Source organism: Mirounga leonina, unplaced genomic scaffold (genome assembly GCF_011800145.1).
Source record: "Mirounga leonina isolate KUSES-001 unplaced genomic scaffold, KU_Mleo_1.0 Mir_151, whole genome shotgun sequence".
Taxonomy (NCBI): domain Eukaryota; kingdom Metazoa; phylum Chordata; class Mammalia; order Carnivora; family Phocidae; genus Mirounga; species Mirounga leonina.
Window position 1 is genome coordinate 105,089,745 of NW_023270377.1, and position 27,962 is coordinate 105,117,706.

Here is a 27,962-nt window from a genome sequence, read left to right on the forward strand (position 1 = left end):
AGAAGAAGAAGAAGAAGAAGAAGAAGAAGAAGAAGAAGAAGAAGAAGCAGCAGCATAAGCAGATGGAACAAGAGATATCTGGAAGAGCACATCCAAAGCACTTTTTTGGGGAGAAAGGACTGTTGAGCAAGAAGGGGGAAGGAAGATTGTGGCTGCATCTCTGTAGAGTATTCAACGTTCAGAGAAGGTTCACACCTGCAACAAAACTCTACACATAGCAGGTAACATCAGAAAATGGAGAGCACCAACAACCTGACTGTGTGAGTGTGTAGGCAAGGAACATCTCTCTGGAAATATTCTATTCTTAGTCTACCTATTACTTCTCCATAAAGAAAAAAGGAGCCTGACCTCTAGGTTTTATCCTTTGTAAAGAATGTAAAGCAGTCAGGTGAAAACTGAAATTTAGTTCATTGTGCAATTTGTTCATAGTTCTTTGTGTCGCGTGTTTTGTCAGCATCTCAGAGTGAAGTGATCCTCTTGTTTTGGATCATTCTCTCCATAATCTGTATGTCTCAAACCTCAAGGAGTGCATTTCTGCCAGGGAAACCACCCCAGCCACTTTCATCTCCATTTATAAACTTGTTGACTAAGTCACACGTGAGAAAATGTGCAATAGATCTTGCATTCTCAACCTCTGCTAGAAGAAAAATGCCACTAACAAGATATATGAAGAGTTATTCAAATCTACCACAGGGAGTGACTGCAAAATAAGGGGAAAAAAAAAAAAAAAAAACAAGACAAAACATTTGACTACATAAATCCTCCCTTCTTTATTCTGCACAATCTCTGGAAAGGAAATAATGAGGCTTCCTTTATGATCTGCTTGTATTTATAATTGATTTATCTTGTGGTTAAAAGATTTACTCACTAAAATTGAGACAGACAGGAGAATGCAATTTGGGTTTGACCTCCTGGCCTTTTTGAATATCACTTATCAGACCTGAAAATACAGTAGAGTTTCAGCATTATTTCAGAATAAAAGATGTTTTTGGAGTGTTATGTCTGTCTGTGGATGCAGCCAGTGGCTGCCATCCCCATATTTATGTGTCTGTAGACCTGGTGTGATTCAGGGAAGTCGCAATACTCCCTCAACCCCACTCTATACTCCCATCAAACCCATTTCCAATTATTTCCTTGTCCACCCTGCGAGGCTGACTGATGCCAGGAATGTTTAGGTTACCTAACTCATTTCTTTAACTTACTGCTTTGTTTCTTGTCTAAAGTCTATATTCCTGGTCTGAGATGACACATTTGGAATTCTCATCTGTATCCACCTTGGCGGGGATATATTTTTATCTGGTCATTTGCTAGACCAAGATTTAATAGAGCTGTAGGGCTAGAAATGAATGAGGTTCAGAAAGGAGAGTTGATAGATACAGAAAATAAGTGACAAGTCTGTCCTGCCCCTGTTGTTTTTGTCTCTGTTAATATACTTTGTAGATCTTGAACACCTGAGGGTGCCCTCCATTTATTCATGTGTGTGGACTTGAGCCCGCACTGTTGAATCTGGAGTAGAACTTGTGTCTTTAAAGGCAAGCTGGACCTATGTCTTCTCTGGGATTTCCCATAATTTTGAGCACCAAACAAATACCTGCTGATGGGATTTAGCTTAATTTCTTGGCTTTTGTCTCTCAGTGTACATTTTTCTGACATCAGAGGTTTAGGCTAGTAGAGTCCTGGATTTCCAATGGTAACAAAGTCCTCTGTCACTTTGAATCTACACCATTCTTGAATAATTTGTAACAAGCATTATGAATCTCTCTGAAAACTTCAGGATGTCCCTGCAGCAGAAAGTTGGGTTAGAATCCTGTTCTTTAATCCAAAAGGACAAATTTGCCTTCCAAATAACAATTTGGAGGTAAGTGCTAGGATCTCTCTCTCTCTCTCTCTATACACACACACACACACACACACACACACACACACACACATATATACATATGCAATGTACATATATAAACAACCTACTTGTCTGAGTCATTTTAAGGGCTCAGGAGAGGGCATAGCAAAGAATAATGATTGAGTATGTACTGTATTCCATGATCTTCACTAAGCTTTACTGTAAACACACTAAACAAACTTATTCTTAATTTACAGATCATGTAGCAAAGGCTGAGGTGATCAGTGGTCAACATGGCTAATCAGCTAATGACATGGAGTATGACTCCATGTCTGTCTGTCCTAAAGCCTGCCCACCTTCCAGTGCTTGCATTGCACTGCATGAGCAATGCAAACTTGTTGCAGTTTTCTAAATTGATGTGCCTAACAGCTTGCTTCTAATTCCATCAGAAGGGACAATCCTGCTTGAGTATTCTACTTCAGACAAAAGTCTGCTATAGACTATGTCATGACACATTTTATTTCATTTGCAAGAAACATGGTAATCTGTAGTTTCTGTCTTAAACATCATAAACTATAGGATTCCATGTGAAATATAATCTTTTCTTTCTTCCTTCCTCCCTTCCTTCCTTCCTTCCTTCCTTCCTTCCTTCCTTCCTTCTTAAAGATTTATTTATTTATTTGAGAGAGAGAGCAGAGGGAGGGGCAGAGGAAGAGAATTCTTAAGCAGACTCCTTGCTAAGCATGGAACCAGACATGGGGCTCAATCCCAGGATGCTGAGATCATGACCTGAGCAGAAACCAAGAGTCGGACACTCAACCAACTGAGACACCTAGACGCCCCATTGTTTTTTTGTTTTTGTTTTGTTTTGTTTTTTGTTGTTTGTTGTTGTTGTTGTTGTTTTGGAGTTAGGGGTGAGGAGGTTCCCAGCCTGGAAAGACATGCATTTTGCACATGCTGTTTGAATTCCTAATTCTCATTGGAAACTGTAATGGAAAAGCTCAACACAGCATGACAACAGAATAGTGCTTAACAGTTACCAGTGTCAATATTAAACCTAAAAGAATTGAACTGTATGATATCTTACTTTTTTTTTCTTTTTCTTTTTCACTGCTTAGGGGGAACATCATCAAGACAGAAAGGCTTTCTAGGATGCATACGCTCCCTACACTTGAATGGGCAGAAATTGGACCTGGAAGAGAGGGCAAAAGTCACATCTGGAGTCCGGCCTGGATGCCCAGGTCATTGCAGCACTTATGGTAGCATCTGCCACAATGGGGGCAAGTGTGTGGAGAAGTACAGTGGGTACTTCTGTGATTGCACCAATTCACCATATGAAGGACCCTTTTGCAAAAAAGGTACAGTAGATGCCTCTGTTTTATCCCCATTCTGTATTGCAGTACCTATAAGCCATGATCAAGTCATGCCCTTAGACACTCCTTAAGTGATCTTTTACCTTCTTCAATTTTGCTCTGTTTAAAAACTCTATGTGGCCCCTCAACATAATTACATACAGCCATTTTCACTGTGTGTGGACACTGGCACTGAGACCGGACAGGATGGATAGTAACAGTGCAACAAGCTCTCCTTGGCTGAGGCCAGCTGAACACTAGGAGAGGTGGACTTTCATCTCTGTCGTATCAGCCTGATCTCGAGGGATGCACTAATCTTTCCAGTCCCAGTTCCTTAACCCATGCATGTAATGGCGGCATTATAGATTGTACCCCGGAAGAGTCTTAGTGATGCTTGAGTCATTTTAAAGTATTTTTACAGGGCGCCTGGGTGGCTCAGTTGGTTAAGCGACTGCCTTCGGCTCAGGTCATGATCCTGGAGTCCCGGGATCGAGTCCCGCATCGGGCTCCCTGCTTGGCAGGGAGTGTGCTTCTCCCTCTGACCCTCCTCCCTCTCATGCTGTCTCTCATTCTCGCTCTCAAATAAATAAAAAAATCTTAAAAAAAATAAAGTATTTTTACAACAGGGAACATATAGGTAAGTCAGTAGAAACAATACCATGCATCTAGTAAAATCTCCCTATTATGCAGGTGATGTGAGTGGAGTCTGAAGCTTTAAAAGCCCTGCCTGGAGATCCACATTTGGTTCATCAAGGGGCTGGGAATGGAACACAGGGATCAAAATCCCTGTCCCAGGGTCTTTCTATATCCTCTCCTGCCTTATGAATTCATTGCATTGATAAAACTAACCATGATGGATGTATACCTTGAACAAGGAGTGATGGTCATGGTGTAAATTCTCTAGAAAAATTCAAAATAACTCTACAAACTATAAAATCGCATTATTCAATATAAACACTTAGTATTTTTTCAAATACAAGGGCAAAAGATTAGGTCTCCTATCTATCTTTGCAGGATTTTAAAGTTTATTTTATTGATGGGAAAAAAAAAATGTTTGTTGAGCAAATAATGTAAACAATATTTCAAGAGCAGCATTTAAACTATTAAAATAAAATGGTTTAATTACTTTGAAATACAATTTACATTTAAACAGTGATGGCAATTATGCATAATTCTTGTCAATTCATTAAAACACATTTCCCAAACACCTCTACCAAACAATGCTTTATTTAGTCCAATTTACTGTTGGAACTTAAAAACAATAGACAAAAGAAGAACACCCAGTGTTCTCATTGAAGGACTCTGTAATTTGAGCTCTTCATAATTTACACTGGCCTTCTCCACAGTTAGATTGAATTACTTGCTTATTATTGTTGAGAATCATTATACTCCTTGGGAGAAAATGAACGGTACAAATTTTAGGGCCAACAGTGTGTTGGGCCCTGCATGGAGTTTGACATAAAGTGGCCCCATCCCAGTAGGTGTTGACCATGGGCTAAGACAAGCCAAGTGCCACTGGATTTTCACACTGGGGCAGGTATCTGAATAACTGCCCCTAAAAAAAAATTAAATGCCACCCTTAGTCTGGTCCCACATGGCCAGAAGAAGCAAATACAGAATCAATACCATCAGGCCTTCTCACAAAGTTAAACTAGCATTGTTCTATAGGATCTATACCCAAGTCCTGTGTTTGGAATTAAAAAAAAAGAAGAAGAAGAAGAACAGTGTGATTCTACATTTCTCCAGGGACATTGCTCAAACATCTCATAGATCATATTGTTCTAAATTTAGCTTAGTTTTTAATTGGCTTTTGTGTTTGTTTTTTTTCCTGAAACAACTCTGATTAATTATCTTCTGTCCATATCACCCTATCTTTTGGCAGCATATGTTGAAATAGCCTCTGTGCTCTCTCCCCACTTTTTACTTCAATCTATAAGCAAAATAGACAAATATGTGCTTAGCCTTTTCAGCCTGCTTCATATTTCACAGTTCCAAACTTTCTCCTCTTTCTCATAAATCTAAGGAAATGATTTCCTTTATATGCAGTAGCTGCAAAGTATGTAGGATGAATCTTTTAACCAAGCCTTCTAGCCATGCCAGTTACCTGGGGGAACTGGACTGGAAATGAGAGTCACTAGCTAGGAGATGATCCTAAACAAGGGTGCTCACGATTGGGTTACTCTTCCATGTTAACTTCCCAGGGCATATGTATTTTACGGGGTGTAAATACTAGAAATATATGGGGTGGAATTACCAACGCCTGGGCCAGAACTATAATCCGTTGACCTACTCTCTGTTTCTGATTACAGTACAGAGTAATGATAATCATGCAATTAAATAGTAATTATTGACCACAACATACATTTCTCTTGGCCAACCTAGTGGGGAAGATATTAACGTATTGAGAACATTGAAGTTCACAGAGGTCGAATGACTTCCTAATAAATGTCAGGGCTGGAGACCCATCCAGCATCTTTTTGGTTTCTTTTTTCTCTTTAACACCCTAATTTCATTCAGTATAGGAATATGGTAATAGGATTCATTTTTTTTTAATGTTTTGCATGTGTCTCTTTTTCTTCCCTAAATCCCCCCTTTTAAATTGTATAATGCCATGATTTTTAGCAATTCACAAAAGTTGCACAACCATCACTATTATCTAATTTCAGCATATTTTCATCACCCTAAAAAGGAATCTTATACATATTAGTAGCTACCCCTCCTTCACCTCTCCCCTCTGTGCCTGGAAAAAACTGATTTATTTTCTGTCATTATGGATTTACCTATTCTGGATATTTCATATAAATGGAATCATACACTATGTGGCCTTTTAATGTGTAGTTTCTTTCACTTAGCATAATGTTTCCAAGGTTCATCCATGTTGTAGCACTTAACATTTCAGTATTTTGTTCCTTTTTTATTTCCAAAGAGTACTTTATTCCATTATGTGGATGCAACACATTTTGTTTATGCATTCATCAGCTGATGGACATTGGGATGTTTCCATTTCTTTGGCTATTATAAATAATGCTGCTATTAACATTCAGGTACATATTGTATGGCTTTATCTTTTTCTGTTCTCCTGGGTATATACCTAGAAGTGGGATTACTTGGGTCATATGGTAATTAACTTTTTGAGGACACTGGCAAACTGTTTTCAAAGTGGCTGCTCCATTTTACATTCTTACCAGCAAAGTGTAAGGATTCCAATTTCTCCACATCCTCACCAACACTTGTTATTATCCATCCTTTTGATAAAAGACATCTTATGGTGACTGTGTGAAATAGTATCTCATTGTGGTTTTGACTTGCATTTCACTAATGACTAATAACATTGGATATCTTTTCATGTTCTTAGACGAAATGTTTAAAGTGTTTGCCCATTTTTGATTGAGTTATTTTTTTCTTTTTATTGTATAGTTGTAGGAAATCTTTGCATATTTTTAATTCAATTCTCACGTTAGATATATGCTTTGCAAGTATTTTCTCCCTTTTCATTTTCTTGATAGTATCTTGTGAAGCACAAAAGTTTTAATTCTTATAACATCTGGTTCTTTTTTTTTAAGATTTTATTTATTTATTTGAGAGAGAGAGAATGAGAGAGAACACATGAGAGGGGATAGGGTCGGAGGGCAAAGCAGACTCCCTGCCGAGCAGGGAGCCCGATGCGGGACTCGATCCCGGAACTCCAGGATCATGACCTGAGCCGAAGGCAGTCGCTTAACCAACTGAGCCACCCAGGCGCCCATAACATCTGGTTCTTACTGTTTTCTTTTTGTTGCTTGTGCTTTTGGTATTATGTCTAACAAATCATTGCCTTACTGAAGGTCACAAAGGTTTATGGACATGGTTTCTTCTAAGAATTTTATAGTTTTGCTTTTACATTTAGTCTTTGATGCAGTTTGAGTTCATTTTTGTAGATGGTGTGATATAGGGGTTCAGCTTCATTCTTTTGCCTGCAGATATCCAGCTATTCTAACACCATTTATTACTGGGTACTTGCGGAGATCCAGCTATTCTAACACCACTTATTAATGTGTACTTGTCTTTAGCCCACCTGCACCCCCACCATTATATGAAGAATCTGTATATGGCTGTCATAGTGGTGTCATTTGTTATTTTTTTCTAATTAAAAAGTTAGACAATGTATTTGGAATTCTATTTGGAAATATATTTGGGAACCTAGAAAAAAATCTAATTACTCAAATAGACATATTAAAAAGGAAATCTGATTTGCTTCTAGCTCTTTTCTTTGTACTTAATATAGCTGCAATAATTCTGTATTTCATGTCTACATTTTATATCAAATTTTCTTTATTTCATTTTATAGAGATTTCTATATAATTCATCAGTTTTAATGATTGCAATAAATTCCAACTGGTGGGATTGCCTCTGCTTACTTAACCCATTCTATCCCCAGAGCAGTTTAGCTTAGCAATAGTGGCATCATTCTGCACTTGATCTGCCTAAGTTCAGATTCTGGCTCATCTACAGTCTACAGTGTGTGATGCCACTTATGTAACTCACTTCCCAATCTCTTGGTTTTCTCATCTATAAAATTAGAAAATTCAAAAATCCATCACAGAGGGTTGTGGTGACATTTAATAAGCATTTCAGAAAGCACTTGGGATAGTGCCTGGCAAATAAAGTCTCACTAAGTGCTTGTTCTTATTATTGTTTTGGAATTTTATTTTATTCTTTTTTTATTTTTTTCAAAGATTTTATTTATTTATTTGAGAGAGAGAGAGATAGAGACGAGAGAGGGAGCATGAGCAGGGGGAGGGTCAGAGGGAGAGGAAGAAGCAGACTCCCTGCTGAGGAGGGAGCCCAACATAGGGCTGGATCCCAGGACCTAAGCTGAAGGCAGATGCTTAACCGACTGAGCCACCCCGGCACCCCTGTTTTGGAATTTTAGATTGCCCCAACTTTTGCACATAAATAATGCTGTGATAAACACGTGGATTGATTATTTTCTTGCTAATGGAACTTCAGTGAAAAAAATAGTATGCATATGTAAGTATGCCTTACCGGTTGCCAAAAACCTGTTGAAAAGTTCTTTAATACTTACCTTCCTGCCAGTGTGTATCACTTTTTTTTTGCTTTTCTTTACAAAAAGACCCAATTCTTGGTGATAATAGGGAGAAGAGTTTCAGAATCCTCATGCACCCATTATCTAGCTTCAAAAATGATCAACTCATGACCATTTTGATTTCATCTATATATTCACATCTTCTCTTCCTTTATTATTTTGAAGCAAACTTCAAATATCACATCATTTCATCTATAAATATTACAATATGTATTGCTAAAATATAAGAGCTTATTAAAAACACAGATCCATAAGACCATCATCATCAGAAAAATGAATAATGTCTAATATTATGAAATATCCACTCAGCATTCAAATTGCCAGTTGTTTCATATATTTTTAGTTTGATGTTCTGCTAAATTAATCACACCTTGACTGATTTCTAGGTAATCACTAGCCTACTCATTACCTTACGCTTATTCTAATTCTAAATTCTATCACTATTATTTAGACCAGCTATTGTCTATTGAGTTCCTGCTAAGTGTTGTGCTTCTACATAATGTCTTCCAGTCCTTCTACCTACTGCAAGATTGAATCCATCTCTACTTGTACATGAGCTGAGGTTGAGTGGGATCCTGTGAGAGTGTTAAAGAGGGGCAGAGCCAAGTGTCAGTTCCCATCTGTCAGACTCCACAGCTGGCTCAGAGACACACTCTCTTCAGTGCCACATTATTTCCTAGCTGTTTCTCTTAGTTCATTCCACACTTTACTCCTGGTCAGTGTGGAGTTCCTCTTTATAAGGTCTGGTCAAGCTATTGTAGCCACAGAGACCTCCAGCTCTAGGGATCATTGTCTCTGTCACACACATCACACTCCAGACTACCTTCCATTGTGTTTTGTTTTGTTTTGTTTGATACGTGTCCTTTCTTCTCAGAACATAATCAGCATAATTCTTTCCACCAAGTAGGTGCTCAATAGATAATGCTAATACTTCTTCTGTGGCCTTGGAGTAGCATGATGGTCATAGATGATCACATCCAAATTAAGATTTTTCTTCTAATGAGCCCAGTGGTTTTGTGTATTCAGACAAATCACTCAGCTTAAATATGGTCAGGGAGCTTAAACTCTTTGATTATAAAATATAAGAAACTTAGAGAATAATAGAATCCAGGTGTTTTGCTCAAGGAAGCTTTATGTTAAAATTGACAGTATCAAAATATTAAACATTAAAATAATTAAACATTAAGAATAATTAGAACTGGGACTAGGGGAGAAAGGAAGACAGAAATTTGGTAGGACATTTCTAATTTAAAAGTGCTTTGCATTTTAATTTCCTGTCCTAAGTATTAAGAAAAAATGTAATATATATGCCCATATCTAATATGCTATTCATAACAGAATGCTCTGTATTACAGTTACATTTGAACATACTCACAACATCAAATAAAAGCCGTTATTCTGTTAACTAGGAGATAGTAGCTCAAAATGCAGGCCAAATGTCCCTGAGGAAATTCACTCAAGGAAAGTGCTTGAATCAAGCTGATGATTAACCGGAATCCTCACAAGTCTCCGCCGCATATCTTTGTAATCAGGAGTACTAATGTAACCCGAATGATAAATGCAGAACACATTCTCTGAACCTTTAGTCAAAATGAACTGGTATTCCCAATCTGCTAAGCAATATGCATAAATATGCAACTTTAATTTTTTGGCACTCTTACAGGCTGTTATGGAATTTTCACAAAGGTAGAACAAATTTGCAATAGAATTAGGAAGGGAAAGCCAGGATTGATTATGTTCTAGGTGCCACCAACTCAATCAGGGGATTTCATGGGGAATTAGGAAAATTCTACATGATTCCAGAAAAAGAGAAATCAATCATGCCAATATGGGTTCATGTTTATTGTGCTATCTTTATAGTAGGGGGTTGCTGCCAGATCCAAGCTATGTTGTACTCTGAAGGAAACTTTCCTCCATGCCCTGATACTATATTACTGTATAGAGATAAAATTGAAGGAGAACTTAGAGCAGCCTGTATTGAAAGAAAAGAATATCTCAGCATTTGGATGGATATTCAGTCAATAAACAGATACAGTCTGTGAAGGAAACTGTGACGGGTTCAGATTAAAGTCTCTTCTAATATGAAGAGCCTACAAGATCCAACTATAATGTATCTCTTATAAGTGTTCTACACACAATATCTCACAATTAGTCACCCAGAAATACTGTGGAGGTGTTATGTTTCCCATTCACCAGATGACAAAACAGTCTCCACAGGGGTTCACTAACTTAACCTGGGACCACACAGCTAGTATGGTATTGAATGAGCCTTCAGATCCAGAACAGAAGCCAAATCCTGTGCTCGTTCCAACAAATTAAAAGGATAACAGTTGGAGTGAGCACATGATACAGGGAAGGTGGGTGATTTGCACATTCCTGCTAATTGAATGTCATTGGTTTGTAGATGCTGCCTCTTTCCATGGTGGTGGCAGAACTCCATCCAATGCGTTATGCTATAGGAATCGTATCCCATAGGAAGGCTTATTTGTTCACGCTTGCTATCTTTGGAATTGAATACAAATTCCTAGACAGCTTCTCTATTTTCTGTTTCCACAGATCCTAATATTTTACCCAACACCATGAGAATTACCACTGCTTCTCCCAGTGTCCTATTCTCAGTAACTTAGGACCCACTCATAATCCTCCTAACACACCAGAAAAACACAAGCTGGAACTGCTAGAATCTGTTTTGAAACTAAGAAGGTCCCAGTAAACTTTATCTCTACTATGCTGGAGGCAGGGACAGTTTATCTTTGCTTCTTGAGAAATAAGCCTGGCACATGGTAGTTATACGGCAAATGTATGTTAAACTGGAACAAAACTTCAGGATGCACATCTCAGCTCTCTTTTTTTAGCTATGCAACCTTGTTCAAGGTGCTTAACCCCTGCAAGTCTCATATTTCTCATCTGTAAATAAGAGTAACGACTTCTGCCACTACAAACTTATTGTGGAAAGCATATTATATAATTCGGGCAAAAACCCTCATGCTGTGCTTGATGCATAGCAAACAATAAACAGTTACTGCCGCCCTGAATAATCAACTAAATGTTGCAATGTGTGCATTCCCCTCTTCTATTTTTCAGAGGTTTCTGCTATTTTTGAGGCTGGCACTTCAATTACTTATATGTTTCAAGAACCCTACCCAGTGACCAAAAATATAAGCCTCTCATCCTCAGCGATTTACGCAGATGCAACTCCATCCAAGGAAAATATTGCATTTAGCTTTGTGACAGCCCAGGCGCCCAGCCTCTTGCTCTACATCAATTCTTCTTCTCAGGATTACCTGGCTGTCCTGCTCTGCAAGAATGGTGAGTACTGACAGCATGAAGTCTGATGGAGTGTCACAGTGGGCTAGAGGGACAGTGCGTGCCCTTCAGAACACTGCATAATTTCAACCTAAATTTGGTCCTACCGGGGCAGCTTAATCCTGGACCTCCAGCCAAAGCCCTGATTGTACTTTACCTTCATGACCTGCATTTGTATTCATTGCTGAAGTCTCAAATGCATTGCCTTTAATTTGCCTCAACTGTGTAGCAGTAATTCTTTATTATTTATTCTGTGCTGGAATCCATTAAGTGTAAAAGAGACGATCATAAGCATATCTGAATTTCAGAAGGACACTCATCACATATATCGTGTCATCTTTGCTGCAGTCGCCTTTACTGAGGGCTGTTAAAACAAAAAGCAGGGCGCCTGGGTGGCTCAGTTGGTTAAGCGACTGCCTTCGGCTCAGGTCATGATCCTGGAGTCCCAGGATCAAGTCCCCCATCGGGCTCCCTGCTCAGCAGGGAGTCTGCCTCTCCCTCTGACACTCCCCCCCCACCATGTGCTCTCTCTCTCCTCTCATCCTCTCTCTCAAATAAATAAATAAAATCTTTAAAAAAAAAAAAAGCAAAAATGTAGGCTGTATTAATAAGAGTTAATTGCCTAGGTCTTGGAGAGAAGTGGTGTATGTGAGTCACACCCCTGTGCAATATGGGGCATTGTGCTGAGAATCAGACTTTGAAGAGAATGTGAACAAGATGGAATATGCGAAGGCTAAAGGGGTACAGGAACTGGGCCCACTTCGTGCAAGGGCTGTTGAAGAACACCAGTTCTGACAGCTGTTTAGGAGAAATCAGGTTTTCTTCCCTCACTGTGTAATTCCACCTCACAATGAGGAGGACTGTTGGTCAAGGGCACTGTGAGATCAAAATCTTAGGGGATGGAACAACTATTAGAACAGACAAAGAGGGCAAAGATGTGGACATCCCTGTAGTCAGGTCTCAAAGAACAGGTTCCCGTGATCAAGAGTATGTTCTTCCTCCTCTTGTAATTTGCCCCGATACAATGAGAGGAGTCTGGGCTTTAGAACCATCCCCCAGGTTGGACTGTGCTGGGGCAGAGAAGAAAGGAGGCTTGGAATATACAGCATACACTCTGCCCTCTCCAGACCTTAGGGCAGAGACTCCACAGAGACTCCAGGTATTTATCTTGCTCTACTTTTTTGGGGAGTGGGGGGTAGGGGATGGGTGTTATTCTTCTTTGCTTCATCTTGCCCTGTGACTATGACACTGAAAATAAAGAAAGCTGTGTGGGCCTAACGCAAGGATCAAACCTGGTGGTCATGTGAGTTCAATCAGGCCTGAAGTACATTAATAATAAGTGTCCCACAGACAATAACAGGACTCATTCATTCTAAGAGCAAATGCAAGGGAAGGAAAAAAGAGAGAGGGTTCCTGGGGTAGTGACTAACCACTCCAAGACTATCGGATCTTGATGAGCCTACAAAGAGAAAGGAACCACTATGGGTTATCAAACCTCTTATTTATCAGCAGACCTTTGTATGATTAGAACCATTATATTAACTTGTCATATCTTAAACTTTGCCCCCATAATGTCTCTGTGAGGTGGGTAAGTCTGGCTGAGGACGCTGAAGCATGGATTAACTGATTAACATAGGTCAGCCAGATAATTCATGACATGGTTGGGACCAAAGCCAGATCTCCTGATAATCAGCTTCACCCCCCAAAGCATCTTTTAGGTGTGATTCAATGGCACATTTTTACTTGCCAGGCTGTACCTATGGATACAGACAATGCATAACAGGAATATTCGATTTCATATACATACTGCTCCATATACTTTCTCTCTACACACACACATACACACACACACACATTCTGGGCACTATTCTAATTAATGTGCACAGCCCTTAATTCTCACAACAATCCTATGTGGTTGGTGGTATTAATCTCATAGCTCCAGAAACTAAGGCATACAGACACTTAATAACTTGCTTAAAATCTCACAAGCAAGTAAGTAAAAGAGTTAGAATTCAGTCTTCCTTCCCTGACTCTGGTAGCATATTTTGTGTTCTTAACCATAGCTCTAAATGAAGAGTGTTATTTGTTTTTTGAAACACAGGGTGTTTTAAATAACTTGAATTTATTTAATTGGGAAGGCATTCTTGAATTCTTCCTGATCTCCTATTTTCTTATACTCTAAAGCCTCACTTCCCTGAATGTTCTACTTGACACCATAGTCATTTTCATTTTTTAAGCCCTGGCTAAGTGCAGGAAGCAAGGAGATACCTGTGCCTTGTTTGTTTATTTGTTTGTTTTAAGCTTAGGTCTCAGGGACAGTGTGAAAATTCAGGCTTCACATCTCAGTCTATAACTCACAGGAGATGGGTGTCCAGGCAGTGTCTAGTCATGTAATGCCCGCTTCCCCTCAGTCTGTCTCAGAGAACCACCTCCCCCATTGCTCTAAGGAACTCTTGTCACACTGGACAGTGGTAGATGTCTTTCTGACTTAGGATCCTGGGCATTTCCTGCCATCTTATCATACAGAGATGCAGTGGAGATACACACTCATTCATTCATTCTTTCAATGACTCCCACCTGCATAGTATCAGGAACTATGGGGAGCAAGAAAAATAAACAGGATGCTGTGCTGTCTAAACATGTTAAGGAAAAAGAGAGACTCAAAAATGGCCTTACAGGGGCGCCTGGGTGGCTCAGTCGTTAAGCCTCTGCCTTCGGCTCAGGTCATGGTCCCAGGGTCCTGGGATCGAGCCTCTCATCGGGCTCCCTGCTCCATGGGAAGCCTGCTTCTCCCTCTCCCTCTCCCCCTGTTTGTGTTCCCTCTCTCGCTGTGTCTCTCTCTGTCGAATAAATAAATAAATAAAATCTTAAAAAAAAAAAAAAACAAAACTGCCTTACAGTTTTTGATGGACAATCTAGATACATGAGGGAATCAGGTTGTCCAGATTTCTCAAACAGTCTTACCAGAAGTCAGATTTTGTCTAACCTTGAGGATGAATCTCCTAGGAATTCAGGGGTTATAACAATAAGGCAAATGCCTTGAGCAAGAGTGCATTCCTTGTCATTGGAGGCCTTCAAACAGTAATTAAATGACAATTTGTTGGAAAAAGTATAAGAATACTGGCTGTGGATAAGGGAGAAAAATAACCTCTGAGTTTCTTTCCAAGTCTGAAATTTTGTGATTCTCTATTCTTGTGTATTCTTACATTTTTATTTCTTTCTGCTAGGGATGCATTTGTAGCCTTTGAAATGCTTCTACAAGGAATTAAGAATTGGAATTGGTACAGCTTATTCCCAGTATGCTCATGGTATTAGGCCACTGACCTAATTGCCAGCAAATAATATGGGGACCTTGCTTCATGAGGAACTAAGAATATTTTTAATAAGACTTTGATAGACTTCAGGGAGAAATATTCCTCTGAAAATACTAATGGAAGTTAAGAATACCAACAGCTTGGGGGATTAAAAAAAGTAGCAAACATGGTAAAGGGTTAACTAGGGAAAGTCTTTCTCTGGAAGCGTTTTCTAAGATTGATTCACACCTCTCTGAGATGAAGTTAAAAGTTTTCTATTAGTACAGGTTTCTTAACCTTTCTTTGATATAAGACACCTCTGGGAATCTGGTGGCAATTATGATGAGAAGATCACTCTTAAAAGGAGTCCTTTTTGTTCTCCCCAGGAGGAAGAAAATGCCCATGGCCATGTCATACAAAATGGCTCCAATTTTGGCACTGTGGGTTAAGAAGCCAAGGGGTGGAAACAAGTGGATGAACTGAATAAATACTGAACAAAATCCTTGGCTTGCAAATCTATTTAATATGGGTGTACAGGCCAGAGGAGAGAAGAGCAGTGGGACTCAAAAGTCATTCTTCCAAGTCTCTCCCTGGCAGGGGTTTGGTTTGGCATCCTTGGAATTCCTCTTTGCCCTTTACCATTTTTCTTGAAATTTCTCCAACTAGAGACTTATTCAGGTTAAGTCCTTGCTGTCTTTTCAAATGAAAACAGGTCCTTTTTCCTAAAGGAAGAAAAAGATTTCCATTTCTGGGATGGAAGATTAGAGAATGAAAAGGAGACATTTGAGGTTAGAGAGTCCTTAGGAGAGTGAAGGTGGTTGTGATCCCATAGGCTGGAGCATTGGACAGCAGGCAACCTCTCAGAGATGTGGCAGTTGGAGGAGAAGGGGTATATGAAGGAGGAAAGGATCCAGAGAAGGCAATGAGAATATTCTAAAGGCAATTAGAGTATTCTTGAATTTCACAACATTTTATTGAGTGATGGCTCTGCCTTCTGCATGGTACTATGGAGTTCTTCAAACTTGTCATTTAACAAATATTTGCAGAGTATCTACCATGTGGCAGGCACTATTTCATGCATGGGAGAGATGGATTCAGACAGCATCCTGTTCTGCTTTTAAGGATCTAGTCTGGGGACAGAGACACAACAAAGAAGGACAAAAATGTGTCAGAGACGTGGGATCGAGTCTGTTCCAGGTAGATTGAGGCAAAGAAGGAAAGAGTAACTGATTCTTTCTGGGAGGGAGGGTCACAAAAGGCTTCCTGGAGATAGTAAAACTTGATTTGGCCCATGAAAGATAAATCAGTGCTTTCCAGGCAGACATTAGATTTTTGTTTACTCAAATGAGAGGTTTCTTTGATTGTTCCTCATTTTCTCCACTTTATTTCCATTGCATGTGAAATATTCATATTTTTCCCAATCTGTTCCCTTTCTGCTCTTTTATCATGTGTCCTTCTTGGCTCCTTGGTAGTAAAAATAAAAAAAAAAAAATCAAATTTAGAATATGTGCTAAGTCTAAGACCATCAATCTATGGTGAAATCATTTGGATACAAAATCCAAACAGGGCCCCCGGGTCACCTTCCTATGGTGGCTTTTCAGCTGCCCTCCAGCACTGAATGGTTTGTCTGACTTTGCTTCAGCATTTCCTTTTTATCAATTTTTTTAACATATACATCCATAAGGATGCACTGTCTGCATTTGTGATTGCATACACCTTGGAGGGAATAATGATGAACCCAGACACTTTACATTTTGAGCAGACTGACTCAGGGGAGACAGGGGTAAGGAGGAATCCAGAGAGGGAACGTCTTCAAAGTAAAAACTTCAACAGCTGCTAACCAGGGCTGGTTTGACCCTAGACTACTCTCTGCCTTTGCTGCTTTCTTGCAGAAGACTTTCAAAGTGTAGTGCTGCCACCTACCACTCCCTCTCTGACACCAGCATATACTTGAGTTCCTCAGAGCAGCAGGAATCCTGATAAACAGGCTGAGAAAAGCATGCCCCTGAAGGCATCACCATGACCACTTCAGTTTCTGGGTCTGTGTCAGGCAACACTTTGCTGCTATTGAACTTAAAATTCCCCAGTGTATTTTGATACCTGCAGGGCTGATTTGGTTGGTGCATTTCCTCCATTTCTGGGCTTTCCAATAATCTCTTGCTGAGAGGAAATACCAAGTCCTGCTGTGCTTCTCTCCTCCATTTCAGAGTAATGTGGTTATGACACACCATGACAAAAGGACAAAAATATGGACAGGCACAAAATGCATCTCCAGTATCAGACAGTTAATCCACTGTGCCAAGGGGTGAAGTGCCAAGGAGTGAAGAAATGAAGGTATGGTGAATAAAACTGGATCCAGGTTAGGGCGCCTAGGTGGCTCAGTCAGTTAAGCACCTGACTCTTGGTTTTGGCTCAGATCATGATCTCAGGGTTGTGAGATCAAATCCATTGTCAGTCTCCATACTCAGTGTAGAGTCTGCTCAAGATTCTCTCTCCCTCCCCCTCTATTCTTCTCCTGACTCCTGCACTCTGTCTCTCTCAAATAAATAAAATATTAAAAAAAAAAAAAAAACTGGACCCAAGTCATCGTTCTTGTTTTTCTTCTTTCTGTTTTCATGGATTTCTTATTTTGTGGTGTCCTCATAGGTCCTCGAAGATTGAGCCCCACTAAAATCCATATGTTGAAGTGACTCCTAGTATTTTTTTGATTTTTTTTTTTATTTATCCATTTGAGGGAGAGATAGAGATACACAGAGAGAGAGAGAGAACACAAGAATGGGGGAAGGGGCAGAGGGAGAGAGAGAAGCAAACTCCCCACTGAGCCGGAAGCCAAAAGTGGGGCTTGATCCCAGAACCCTGGGATCATGACCTGAGCTGAAGTCAGCTGCTTAACTGACTGAGCCACCCAAGCTCCCCTCCTAGTATTCAGAGTAAGAAGGAAGTTAAGGTTAATTTAGGTGATAAGGAGAGAGCACTGATCTGCTAGGGTTAGTGTCCTTAAAAGAGGAGATACCAGACTTTTCTCTCTGTTGCTGTCTCAGCCATGTAAGGACACAGTGAGAAGGTGGCCATCTGCAAACCAAGAGGAGAGTCCTCACCAGCAACTAGATGGGCTGTCACCTTGACTTGCTAGCATCCAGAGCTGTGGGAAATAAATTTCTCTTGGTTGGTCTACCCAGTCTACAATATTTTATTATAGCAGTTCGATTAGGCTAAGACAAAGATCAAATGAGATAATGCAAGAAGATCTGCTTTGTAGACTGTAAAGAACAAAACACACTGCATTTTCTCATTGATAATAATAATAATATGAATTATCTGAATGCTTTGGTTGGCAGAGTGTGAATGTGCAGGTCAGGATTCAGGATGATTGAGATTAAAATTTAATACGAAGAGGAGATGAAAATCACCCATTGTCTAGAGGCAGAGCATCTAATTGGGGGGACAGTACCGTGAGGAAGGAGAAAGATGAGGCACAGGGTCCCCAGCCTCCACGTCAGCAGCATTAAGTACATTAGGTACAGGCAGCAGCTTTTGATATACACAAGCATGAAAACAAAACAAAACAAAATTTAAGAATGGTTTTCTCAAATACACTATGAACTAGATCTATGGGAAACTAGTCTGATGTTTCTGAAATAAAGACAGACAGAAAGAGACCTAAAATAACTGAAGAATAGGGTGTGTGCAGGACTAAATAAGCTCTGTTCACGGTAGGGCCAGGCCCAGCAACACATGACTGAGGAGATATGGTTAAACTCTTGGGAACCCCCACCTCAAGCCCCAGCCCCTCTGACTGAGGAGCTGGCTGGGCAGTAAGTGCCCGCATCAAGGAAACTAAAATAGGAAGAGCAGAGCTACTGAGTCAGGGCTCTAAGTCCCCAGGGGAAGAGCAATAAGCAAAGAGTAGCATGGAATTAAGGGTAACAAAAATTACAAGGGGCACCTCAGTGGTTTAGCTGGTTAAGCATCTGACACTTGGTTTCAGCTCAGGTCATGATCTCAGGGTCCTGAGAGCCTGCATAGGGCTCCTTGCTAGGCGTGAAGCCTGCTTAAGAGTCTCTCTTCTTCTCCCTCTGCCTCTTCCCTGCCTCCCCCAACCTACACTCTCTTTCTCTCTCTCAAAAAAATTACAAAATACAATTAACTCTATAAACATTTATTTAATACCTACTGTATTTATCTTCCAGGGCTGCCATAACAAATTACCACAGACTAGGTGGCTTAATCCACAGAAATTTATTTTCTCCCAGTTCTGAGGACTAGAAGTCTGATATCAATGTGCCAGCTGGGTTGGTATCCAGTGAGGGCTCACTGGGTTGCAGATGACTCCTTTCTTACTGTGTGTTCACATGTCCTTTCCTTAGTATGCATGTGCCTGAGAGAAAAAGAGAGCATGCTCTGGTTTTTCTTCTGAAATGGACACTCATCCTATTGAATCAGAGCCCCACCCTTATTTAACCGCAATTACTTCCCTAGAGTCTCTGCTTCCAAATTTAGCCATACTGGGATTAGGGCTTCAACATATGAATTGGAGGGGGACACATACATTCAGTTCACAACACCTACTGTGTGCTAGGTGCTGTCCTATGTGCTCATAATAGAAGAACAAATATGGTATATAGTTGGCTCCAGGGAGAAACTTGAAGTTGGATTCCATATACAATTTGCATCTTTGTAAGGTCAGCATCTAGCAGAGTACTTAGCACAGAGTTGGCCTCAGTATTCTTGGATTGAATTATGCCTAGCAAGTGTCAGGACACCCCCCAGAATCCATGAGAGGTCTTTCTAGAATGCCAGTGGGACTGTACTGGGGGAGAGAGGGCAGTTCTTCTCAGTTTATCACTAAAGGCTTTCTAGTGAATATGGGCATGGACATACATTATATTAATCAAGTATTATTATTCTTTATTCTGGTCTTTCTGAGATTCTATTTTGTTACCTGTGATGTACTTTTTAGAGGCAAGGTTGTTTGGGCAGTGGTACTCTGTGGAGCTGACATTCTTTGATTACATTTTCCTAGGGCCTTCAGGGCCTTTGTACTTTCTCAGTTTAAAACACTCTTAAGAAATTTTCCAAGAATTGAGCAACTGTATTTTGTTTTCGTTTTTTTTTTTTTTTTTCCTCAGCAAGGCTGGTTGCTTACAACTGTACTGTGAGAACCAAGAGAATTATTATCTGCTCTTATGCTTCATTGTTTGTAAAAAGAGAAAAGGCCGGCACTTGGTGCCTTGGTTTCTTCATCTGTAAATTTGGGATAATTGCAATGGTCAAGGTTCGCACAGCACTATTGTTGAGGATTAATAAGATCCTGTCTGTAAAGGTTTTGAAGGAACTCAGATGAAAGATGTGGGATAAATACAAAGAAGGGTTATTATAAAACAGAGCAAAATGCTGGCTGGTGACTGAGCCACCTTAATTTTTTTTTTTTTTTTTTTTTTTTTTTTTTTTTAAGCCAGGGTTGGAGGGAACGGGGAACTGGATGGTTAGCTTTTGGACTAGAACTCTAATTAAGGGTTTAAGAAAGTCGTTGAAGTCTGTGTGAAGAAAGCTTTTCTAAGAGAAAAGACATGTTTTTATTCTTCTTAGAACACTTGATCTGTAAATACTTACATCTTGAGATGTAAAACAGTCAGCAGAAAGCCCAAGCTCGGGGTTTATTCAGTTTTCTGTGCAGTAAATTACCTTTTGTGCAGCAAGTAGGCTTTGGAATATCATTACTTCTCTTCATTCAAAGTTATTGGAAATGTGTTTCCACTTTAATACGTAGCTTATCCTCTCGAAGTTTAGCAATGAGGGCCCTGGACATCGAATTGCCTATTATAAAGCTGCAGTGGAGACATGGTGAGCAGGTGTTCAACCTTACGAGTCCAGTCTGAATTTCTAACACCACCCACCGGAGACCTTCCCAGCTCAAGAACACTTGATATCAGCTAATAGTTGCCAAGCACTTAATGTTAGCAGTTTTAGTTTTGCATTAGTTCACCTCATTCCCTCATAATGGCTGTGAAGTTAGTACCAACATTTCCCATTTTACAGATGAAGAAACTTAGGCACAGAAAGGTTAAATGACTTGTCCAAGAAGACACAGGATTGAACCCATGAGGCTGAAAAGCAAAGCCCGCTGATCTCTTTTTTACCTTGTGAACTATTCGGCTCTGTTCTCTGACCTCTCATTGTTCCGTGTGCTACTCTCATGGAACCTGCCGTTTTCTCTCCGGTGTTTGGCTCACCTTTAATGTGGGGTGTGTGCTGGGTCAGGAATGCCATATTCACTCCCTGTACTCCTTCACAATGCCCTGCTTCCAGAACTCTGTTTAAAAGATGGGCCAGACAGAAAGGATGGGGCAAATATATAAGGAGGACTAAACCCCGATATTTAGAAATGTGTGGCCAGTGGAAGAAGTGCCAGATATCTCCTTCTGTGTGGCAAATTGCACTTTGGTGTACAATGAAGCACACAGGATTATCTAGTGGGAACAAACAAGCAAACAAAGACAAACTAGTATTCTTGACTGATGCTCAATTCTTTGGTGCAAGTTGCAGAGTCCAGCTAGAGCCCCCGCTCTGAGGCTAGACAGCTAAATTTGACAATCACTGTCAATTGAAAGTTTGAAGTGAAATTGCACATGGAGGAATGAAAAAGGGATTTTAATATTATTAATAGGGATCAACAGAATTTTTCTGGTTGAGAAAAATCTCGAGTAAAAATGCATATCCTTATTTAATCATGAGAGAGAAAGACACAAATTTATTGTTGTTTTTCTTTCTACACTCCTCCACAATGACATAAGGAAATTGAAAAATTAAAAAAAAAAAAACGTAAGAACCCCAAAAGACAAAAAAAAAAAAAAAAAAAAACAAAAAAAAAAAAAAAAATTAGGATGGGTAAGAAAAACGAAAACATTTTTAAAAACTGAACATCAGATGGAGGAGGAAAGCTGGCTCAGTCCAAGTCACTAGGAAGGTATGCTAATGGGAAGGTTTCATGGGATATGCTCAGGCCTGAGGATTCTGTATACCATGGAGTCCGGGATGAGGCATGAAGTCAGGGAAGGGAAAATGAAAAGATTTTCAGAGAACTGTTGACCCTAAATCCCTTTTGTCTTGTCTAGGAAGATAAGCAAGTTCTTTTTCACCTCTGTCCCGGAAGACCAGACATTCAGGAGCATATAGAAATTGAACCAGAGTTTCCAAAGCTGAGGGCAAGATCTAGATACAGGACTAAAGAGAGAAATGACCTGGCATTCTGTGCACTGGGACATGACCTGGCCTTAATTTTCCCTTCTTCCAAGAGCTCTTACAGTGAAGCGTTTCTTTCTTCATTCAGGGGATGAGAGAGTTTCCCACAGAAGAACTGAACAAGTCCATGAAAAATATATGTCATAACCAGAATTTTAGGCATGCCCCCACTGAAAAGAATAGTTTACTCATGTGGTCACCTAACAGTGAACCCCACCTATTGACAAATTTAGTCCCTGCTCAAAGAATCATCAATACAATTTGTAGTGCTTCAGTCACAAGGGTGAGCAGATGACGAGGACCATCAGGTATTTCCATAAAACCTCCAAGATGAAAGAAAAAGATCAAAGCAGATAAATAAACACAGATCAGTGGAGAAAACAGGGATAATGCAAAAGGCAGAAGAAACTAAAAGTATAGCATTTCAGTGATGTAGGAGAATATATAAATCCATGAAACAAGAACATGATGGTTTAAAATAAAACTAGAAAACAATAAAAAATAACTCCTGGAAATGCAGTAGAGGAAATTGTTAAAAATCTAAAAAGTTGGAATATAACATTTGAAAAATCTCCCAGAGGGTTGAACAAAATTACCAAAATGTGGGCAATATGAAGACAAAAGAGAAAATTGGAGGGAAAAACATGATGTTCACTATCTAACTGGATTTATAAAAAGGGAGAATAGATGGGGAGAGAACATTAGCAAAGATGTACTGGAAAATACTTTATAGAATAAAAGAAATCTGATGTAAAACTTTGTTTCCCTCCCAACAAGAAGTCACACCCCAAGGCAAACGCAGAATCCTAACTTTGCTAAAGACAGGATCAGGACTCAAACTAGCAAAGAACTTCTTAACAGAAACACTGGAAATTTGAAGATAATGGACAAGCATCTTCGCAATCCTAAGGGAGAATGGTTTTCAAACTGGAATGCTATGCTTAGTCAAATTATTAGTCATGTGTGAGGAAGGAATACAAACAATTTCATACATAAAAGGGTGGAGGTAGTTTGGGTGATTGTTTAAGACTCCATAAACACCTTTATTAAGATGCTTCTTGATATGCATACATTAGTTATCTAAGTTATCTAAGTTATCTAAGGTTGTATAAAAGATCACCCCAAAATTTAGTGTGGAAAGAAAAAAATTTAGTTTGTTTAAACAACAAAAATGTTTCCCTTTATACAATTTTGTAAGAGGGATTGGCTTAGCTGGATGTTTCTGGTTCATGGTCTCTCATGAGATCACACCCCTTGGCCTGGGCTGCGGTAGTCGGAAGGGACTGCCATAGTCTGAATGCCAATTAATTCCCAGCGCCATCATGTGGCTGTTGGAGGTTTCAGTCATTAGTTCCTTGACATTTTCCACAGGGCTGCACAGACAGCATGTCATTCTGCTCCCCCAAGAGAAAATGGTGGAGGATGGCAGGTGAAAAAGAGAGAGAGAGAGACAAAAACAGAGAGAGGGAGCGAGAAATACACAAAAGAGAGTACCTAAGACAGAAATTGTAGTCTTTTTAAAACCTAAACTCAGCAGTGACACCTGGTACTATGTGATGTGGGATGATATTACACACGGTTACGATTACTAGGAGGCAGAGATCCATGGGGCCATGTTAGAGGCAGCCTGCTACAATGTGCTTCATCCAAAAAAAGAAGTATATGTAAAAGAATGATATGGGGGCGCCTGGGTGGCTCGGTCGTTAAGCGTCTGCCTTCAGCTCGGTTCACGATCTCAGGGTCCTGGGATCAAGCCCGGCATCGGGCTCCCTGCTCAGCAGGAAGTCTCTTTCTCCCTCTCCCACTCCCCCTGCTTGTGTTCCCTCTCTCGCTGTATCTCTCTTTGTCAAACCAATCAATAAATAAAATCTTAAAAAAAATGATATGAGATCGAGGAAACAGATCACCCACCACGGAATAGGCAAGGTAATTTCAGGATAACAGGTATACTGAAATCCTAGTGAGAAACTGGTCTAGGCCAGTGGATCTCAACTGGGCATGATTTTGCCTCCCAGGGGACAGTTGCTAATATCTGGAGACATTCTTAGCTGTCAAGATGAGAAGTGATACTCTTATGTAGTGGATAGAAGCTAGGGATGCTCCTAAACATCTTAAGGACCCAGGACAGCCTCCCTTCTCACCCCCCACCACCACACACAAAGAATTACCTGGCTCAGAATATCAATACCTTTAAGGTTGAGAAAACCTGGTCTTGAATAAGGCATACTGACAGAGGACTTCTGGAGGGAAATCCTTAGAGAAAATATACAAGTGATAGATACTAGAAAAGTGTGATATTTACATCAGACACAACAATATGGACTTTGAAAACCAACCTATCCAAAATTGTAGATTACCTATATTAGAGGCATGGGGAGGATGGACCCATATGTGACCGGGTCCAAGAAAGGTAATTCCTCATCTGCCATTGTTGGAAGGCAAAATATAATATTTAAAATTAATAAATCAAGAAAGAGCAATATATTTAATAAAATAAAGTTGAAGGAAAATAACAAGGAAACTAAGAAAACTAAAAGTCACTGCATAGGGAGAGCAAGGCCCAGAGTAGGAAGGTGTGGGACGGGAGTTGCTTTCTCTTGTTAAGTCTTGCTATACTATTTGACTTTTAAACAGTATTATTTTCATAAACAATAGTTAAATGCATGAATAAATCCATTGTTTGAACATAAAGAGGTGTACAGTTTTGTTAATAAAAAATTAGTTCTCCCCACCAGTAAATGAATAAAGTACATATAAATACTAAGTACATATAAATAATAAAGGATACTGGTTAAAGGCACATTAGAGGATTATCTCTGCACAGTTGTATATATACCCCATTTCCCTGTTTTCACTTAGTGAAGTAAGTATAGTAATGAATGGATGAAAGAATAAACGAGTGAAATAATTTAATTGGAAATATTCAGTATAACAAATTATTCTACTTTCATAACCGTCAAGCACACTTTATTGAAACGGTATATGTCAAGACCCCTAAGAAGCCATATCACTGACAGATATCTTTCAGGCCTTAGCTTCCAAGGGTTTGCTAGAACATGTTATGCTGTTGGTTACTTCCTCAACCTCCTGTGTGGATACCTCTTCCTCAGCCTGCCCTTTACACATTGGCTTTCTGGGGGGCAGTTCTGGCATTTTTTGGAGCAAAGATCAACTTCACTGAGATATCATCCATTCTCCTGACTTCAATTAGTGATTATGCAGCTCTTTGTGGCTTTAGGAAAATTGTCCCAAATGTTTGAGGTGGCAACTTTAATTGGCTGTCCCATAGACTCCTCAAGCTCCACGTGTCCCAAATTAACCTTAAACCTCCCAGCACACACATGTGCATACACACACATGCAGACACACCCATGCATGTACACACATACACATAAGCACACACACATACACATGCACACAGCTACATCTTCCCTTGCTTGAGTCTTTCCTTTTTCAGAGAAGTGCTCTATCCCAATCAGAGACATGCTTCACCCATATCCCCCTCTTCCTCACCCCTCCAGAGTCCATCAGTCACCAAGTTTTATTCAACTCTCTTGCATCACATTGTATCTAATTCCTCAGTCTCTTACATCTGTCACTTTTGTACACTCCCACTATGGTTATCTTTGCTCTGGCCACCCTAACCTCAGAATCAGATTACTGCAACAGTGTCCAAAAACTTCTCCCAGCCTCCAGGCCTGTGCCCTTTTAGTTCATTCTCTATTCTGACCAGGATGATCTTTTTAAAATTCAAATATATTCATGTCACTCATTTCTGATAGCTCACACTGCCTTTGGGCTAATTTCCAAACTCGCCTCAACCCTAGGTTCTTGCTTTCCTGTGAAGTTTCAATTCTTATTATTCTCACACCCCACTGTACCCTCTCCCCATATTGAATTATGTTCCCAGGGTTGAATGCATCATGCTGTTTCACCTCTAGGTCTTTGCACATTTTGTTACCTTTGCTTGAATCATATTTTCCTTTCCCACCTTCATCTCTTCTTTGTTGGCAAATTCTTATTTCTTCGAGTCTAAGTTTAATGTCACTTCTGGGAAGCATTCTGATTCCCTCCCAAAGACTATTAAGTGCCCTTCTACTGGGTTCCTGCAGCAGCCTGTTACTGAAATTGTCACAGTCTCTGTCTCTGTTAACTTGTTGGATCCACCACTATAACACTAAGTCAAGGACACAGCACTGATCTAGCACCATTCAGGGGCCCGGTGTCTACACATACAATGTCACTATAGACAACATTTTCTAGTGAAATTGTTTGAGAGATTTTAATAAAGACAGGGAACTTTTTTTTTTTTTTGAGCAAAAGAGCCTTTTAGAAGCATATTCTAATGGTTCATCTTCAAAAGAGTTCACTGTCATATCTTTATGGTGCACTGAAGTGCAGCTAAGAATCAAGGAGGATAAATTAAATTGGATAACAACTTTACTTAACAGCATGACGCTAAAATGAGAGAAAAAAAACTTAAGAAATAGCAAATCTTAAAAATGGATTACTCGGGGCGCCTGGGTGGCTCAGTCGTTTAGTGTCTGCCTTTGGCTCGGGTCATGATCCCAGGGTCCTGGGATCGAGCCCCGCATCAGGCTCCCTGCTCCGTGGGAAGCCTGCTTCTCCCTCTCCCACTCCCCCTGCTTGTGTTCCCTCTCTCGCTGTCTCTCTCTCTGTCAAATAAATAAATAAAATCTTAAAAAAATGGATTACTCTTCTCTTATTTCTAATTTTGATAGGTATTTTTCCTCTCAATGTACACGAAGGGTCTGAGGCAATGTATCTTAAAAAAAGAGGCAGTTTGAAACAGATACAATATTGCATTTAAAAATGGTAGAGGAAAAGCTGTGACCAAGTCATCAGCGTCATGATGGTACTACTGTTGGGTTTTAGTTGTTTGTGTTGCCATCCTTAGATGGGGCCTCTAAAAGAGGAACAAAATTAAAGATGAAATGCCTGATGGTTCAGATGAAAGCACAACAATAAAAATCAAAGAAACAGCACACTTAAATCCCCATTGAAGGTCCTGATTTCCAGCTCTCTGTAGCAATAACTAAGTAAGCCTGGGTGTCCTGTACCATAGGGCACTGACATTTGTCAGGCTTTCCAATAAGTTGGCAATGAGAGACTAAATCTGTGCAAGGTGGGAGATAAATTAGCACACAGCCAAAATACTGGAGAAATAAGCAATGGTTTCGTAGCTGAAATATTTTTTGATGAAGTAATAATCCCCCATAATCTCTCTCTAGCTTTAAATAACAGCCGGTCTTTGTGCCGGCAGTTTAATTTTGTTGGCTGCCCTTGTCTTACAAATATATTTAGTGGAATCTGGAATATCATTTTGTTCTGAAAGCTAAGCCTTTGTCGTGCTGAAGCTGGGCAAAGACAGTAAATCAAGGACAAAGTGAAAAGGAGTAGAAACGGGGTATCGAAACTTATTTCCCCAGAGCGGGCGAGCTTTCTTCTCGTGTGAGCAGGTGTATTGCATCAGTCATGTCTTCCTGTTAAGTGCCTGTGTTGTAATGATATTGACTTATATCTACATTGCACCCTGGTTGGCCTTGCTCCAAAGTGCTTAAGATGCATCTATGGGAAATACATGCTGAAAATAGCATCGTGAAAATATGCAACCCCTGTTTTCTTTTCTTTTCTTCTTTTCCTCCTCTAAGATCATTCTTCCCAGGAAATGTCCTGAGATACCCAGTTTTAGCTGCTTCTACCTGTTTTCTCACTTATGTCTGACCAATTAATAAATAAAGCTGTTGGCAGAACTCAGGTCCTTGAGGTTTTAGAGTGGAGGCCCCAGTTTCTTGCTGGCTGTTCACCAGACCTTGCCCTCA

General features: G+C 39.9%; 1 protein-coding gene across 1 annotated transcript in view; it reads left to right on the top strand.

Annotated features, from left to right (window-relative positions):
• CNTNAP5 (contactin associated protein family member 5) overlaps positions 1-27,962 on the top strand; it is a 632,291-nt gene that overhangs the window by 519,627 nt on the left and 84,702 nt on the right. Inside the window, exons 16-17 of the mRNA XM_035008223.1 lie at positions 2,959-3,198; positions 11,363-11,587. Of these exons, the coding sequence (XP_034864114.1) occupies positions 2,959-3,198; positions 11,363-11,587 (465 nt within the window). The remainder of the gene's footprint in view (positions 1-2,958; positions 3,199-11,362; positions 11,588-27,962) is intronic.